This window comes from Gracilinanus agilis, chromosome 2 (assembly GCF_016433145.1).
Source record: "Gracilinanus agilis isolate LMUSP501 chromosome 2, AgileGrace, whole genome shotgun sequence".
NCBI lineage: Eukaryota > Metazoa > Chordata > Mammalia > Didelphimorphia > Didelphidae > Gracilinanus > Gracilinanus agilis.
Genome location: NC_058131.1, coordinates 427,203,663 through 427,207,484, shown reverse-complemented (window position 1 = coordinate 427,207,484; position 3,822 = coordinate 427,203,663). Strand labels below are relative to the sequence as shown.

The 3,822-nt window shown below is 33.5% G+C and overlaps 1 protein-coding gene across 1 annotated transcript in view; it reads left to right on the top strand.

The window, feature by feature from the left end:
* Window positions 1-2,092, top strand: part of LOC123233891 (tyrosine-protein kinase Yes-like) — a 15,326-nt gene extending 13,234 nt beyond the window's left edge. Inside the window, exons 4-5 of the mRNA XM_044659919.1 lie at window positions 995-1,182; window positions 1,339-2,092. Of these exons, the coding sequence (XP_044515854.1) occupies window positions 995-1,182; window positions 1,339-2,092 (942 nt within the window). The remainder of the gene's footprint in view (window positions 1-994; window positions 1,183-1,338) is intronic.
* Window positions 2,093-3,822: the final 1,730 nt, after the last annotated feature.

Sequence of the window (3,822 nt, the reverse complement as noted above, 5' to 3'; positions counted from 1 at the left end):
TCTTTCTACTTCTTGCTGCTCTAGTGTGTTGGAAATGTATAGAAATGCTGATGATTTATGTGCATTTATTTTGTATCCTGCCACTTTGCTAAAGTTGTTGATTATTTCTACAAGCTTCTTTACAGTCAGTTTTGATGAGTATATGTTCTTGGTTGTAAACCCAGTTCCCTTGCCTTCCAGAATATCATATTTCAAGTCTTCTGGTCCTTCCATGTAGGAGCTGCCAGATCCTGTGTAAACCTGACTGGGGCTTCTTGATATTTGAATTGTTCCTTTTTGGCTGCTTGCAATTATTTTCTCCTTGGCCTGAAAGCTTTTGAACTCGACTATAACATTCCTGGGAGTTATTATTTAAGGATTTATTGTAGGAGGTGATCTATGGAGTCTTTTAATTTCTATTTTACCCTCTTGTTCAGGAATATCAGGGCAGTTTTTAAAAAAATATTTCTTTTAATATGATGTATAGGCCTTTTATTTGGTCATGACTTTCAGGTAGTTCAATAATTCTTAGATTGTCTCTCCTGGAGCTATTTTCAAGGTCAGTTACTTTTTCAATAAGATATTTCCTCTTTTCTTCTATTTTTCATTCCTTTGACTTTGTTTTATTGTTTCTTGATGTCTCATGAAGTCATTAGGTTCCATTTGCCCAATTCTAATTTTTAAAGACTGATTTTTTCTCCTGACTTTTTGAGCCTCTTTTCCCATTCGGATAATTCTACTTTTCAAGAAACTCTTTTCTTCATTGGATTTTTAAATCTCTTCTTCCAGTTGGTCAATTCTACTTTTCATGGAATTCTTTTCTTCATTGTTTTTTAACCTCTTTTTAAAGTAGGTCAATTCTGTTTTATTAATAATTCTTTTCTTCATTGGATTTTTTAACCTCTTTTTCAACTTGACCAGTTTTGCTTATTAAGCTATTTTCTTTTTACGTTGATTTCATTTCTCCCCTCATTTTCTTCTCATTTTTATTTGTGTTGTTTAAAAATATTCTAAGGGCCACCAACCTGGGCTCAGAGAAAGTGAAACCTACAAAGGTGCTTTTTCCCTTTCTATTTGTGATTGGGATGAGATAAGGGGTGACAATGTTAAACACTACAAAATTCAGAAATTTGAGAATGGTGGATATTATATCACAACCAGAGCACAATTTGATACTTTACAGAAACTAGTCAAACACTACACAGAACATGCTGATGGCTTGTGCCATAAGTTAAGAACTGTGTGTCCTACTGTGAAACCTCGGACTCAAGGTTTGTCAAAAGATACTTGGGAAATTCCTTGAGAATCTTTATGTCTAGAAGTTAAGCTAGGACAAGGATGTTTTAGTGAAGTATGGATGGGAACATGGAATGGGACAACAAAAGTAGCAATCAAAACACTAAAGCCTGGTACAATGATGCCAGAAGCTTTTCTTCAGGAAGCTCAGATCTTGAAGAAACTAAGACATGATAAACTTGTTCCATTATATGCTGTTGTTTCTGAGGAACCAATTTATATTGTCACTGAATTTATGTCAAAAGGAAGCTTATTAGATTTTCTTAAGGAAGGAGATGGAAAGCATTTGAAGCTCCCACAACTAGTTGATGTGGCAGCACAGATTGCTAATGGTATGGCATATATTGAAAGAATGAACTATATCCACCGAGATCTTCAAGCAGTTAACATCCTTGTAGGAGATAATCTTGTTTGTAAAATAGCAGATTTTGGACTAGCCAAGCTAATTGAAAATAATGAATACACTGTAAAACAAGGAGCCAAATTTCCAATCAAGTGGACAGCTCCTGAGGCTGCATTATATGATCGTTTCACAATTAAATCTGATGTCTGGTCATTTGGAATTCTACTAACACAACTTGTGACAAAGGGTAGAGTGCCATATCCAGGGATGGTAAATCATGAAGTCTTGGAACAGGTAGAATGGGGATACAGAATGTCTTGTCCTCAGGGCTGCCCAGAATCTCTCCATGAGCTGATGAACCTTTGTTGGAAGAAGGACCCTGATGACAGACCAACATTTGAATATATTCAGTCCTTTTTAGAAGACTACTTTACTCCTACAGAACCACAGCACCAGCCAGGTGACAATTTATAAGTCACAACCCTACACTATATGCACAAATTTGTCAAAATGTAAAAGAACTTGTGTAGAGTTCCTCACTTATGTAAAGGGATCTAAAGAAGAAAATCTTCTCCACTCTGTATGTTTTTCATGGCAAACTGGAATTCCAGATACAGTTGCACAAAACCACTTTTTAAGTGTTAAACTCTAAAGAACCAATGGCACAATTTTCCAATTTATTTCAGGTTCCAAAGGAAGTTTAACTAAAATACTAATGACAGTATGAGTGTTGGCATGATAATGAATAGCAACAAGGCTACTATTTGTAAATCCATTCCTTTCTTTATTTCCCTCAAACTCAGGATTTTGACATTAGGGGAAAACTGTTTAGCATTATGTATAAACCTGGGAGATAAACACAAATGCAAAATGACACTTTCAGCATAATTTTAAACCAAGGAACTTTTTGGTATTGGATGAAACATTTCCATTCCAGTTGTGTAAAATTTTCTCCATTCATAATTTTAATAAAATTTATCATATTTGATAGATAAATCTATAATATTGATTTAATTTTTCTTTTGCATGAGATAATCCAGGTTTTGGAAAGAAGAAAAACAAATCTAAACAGTATATAACTTGATTAAATGTTAGGTGTCAGGCAATGAAATTGGAAAGTATAATGCACTATTAACACTTATTTTAATGTAACTGGAAAATAGCATGAGAGATTTTTCTTTTTTAATTTTGTTTTGATGAGCTCAAATTAGAATAATGAGATATCTAGGAAATGTGCTAATATTTTATAAGATTATAATCATAAAAGCTGACAATTTGTGACTTGAAATCATAGTCTACAATCTGAGGGAATACTTGTTAATCTTTAGTTCTTAAGAAGGAAAAAAAGACAGTGCATATTTAAAAAATGAAATTGGTACTGTAAGATGTAACTATGTACTCATGGTGATGGGTGTCACAAATGTAAAATGTCACTAGTTCAAGGATTTGAATGATTGCTTTTTTTGCTTTACTTGAATATGATGTTTAACAGACAGAAGAAGATGTATTTAAGTGGAAAATGGGAAAAGAGCATTTGAAAAAATATAGGTAGAGGGACAAAGTGTTTAATGTTGACCTAATATAGTGACAACTTGGCTTTTCTGGCATTCAAAACATCCAACACTAACTATTTTCTGTGATTTCAGACATAAGTAATGTGACTAAGATCATGAAGCTCTATGGCTTTATTTTTGAAAATATACATCCAACTCTGTGTCATCCCCCTCAAAGTAGTCAACATGGAAGGCTTATATACCCTTTATTCCAAACAATGCTGTCATTGCCCAAAACATTTTTGGAACCTGTTTGGAATTGCCTTCAAAACTTATTCTTTTAAATGTTCCCAGTAATGACAGATCTTAGTCATTTGTAGATGGATTTGCTTTATAGAAGTAGCCCAAAATTCAAGTTAAGTATAATGAACAAACAGGGTTGAAGATCAAGTAGGATAACTTTTTAAACCTAACCCTTAGGTTTAGAAAAGAGAGATTTTGACTGTAAGTAATTAAGCTACTTTTCTTGTTTGACTTACAAGCTGGTTTTGAAGGTAATTCCATAAAAAGAGTTCTCTTGCAATTGTGGGAAGTCAATAAGAGAATAGATAAAAATCTGAGACCCCTCTTTTGACACCTCTTATGATCCATACCTTTTCTTATTGGAAAAACATTATAGACTTATTGGAAAGCTTTGAGTCCATAACCAGA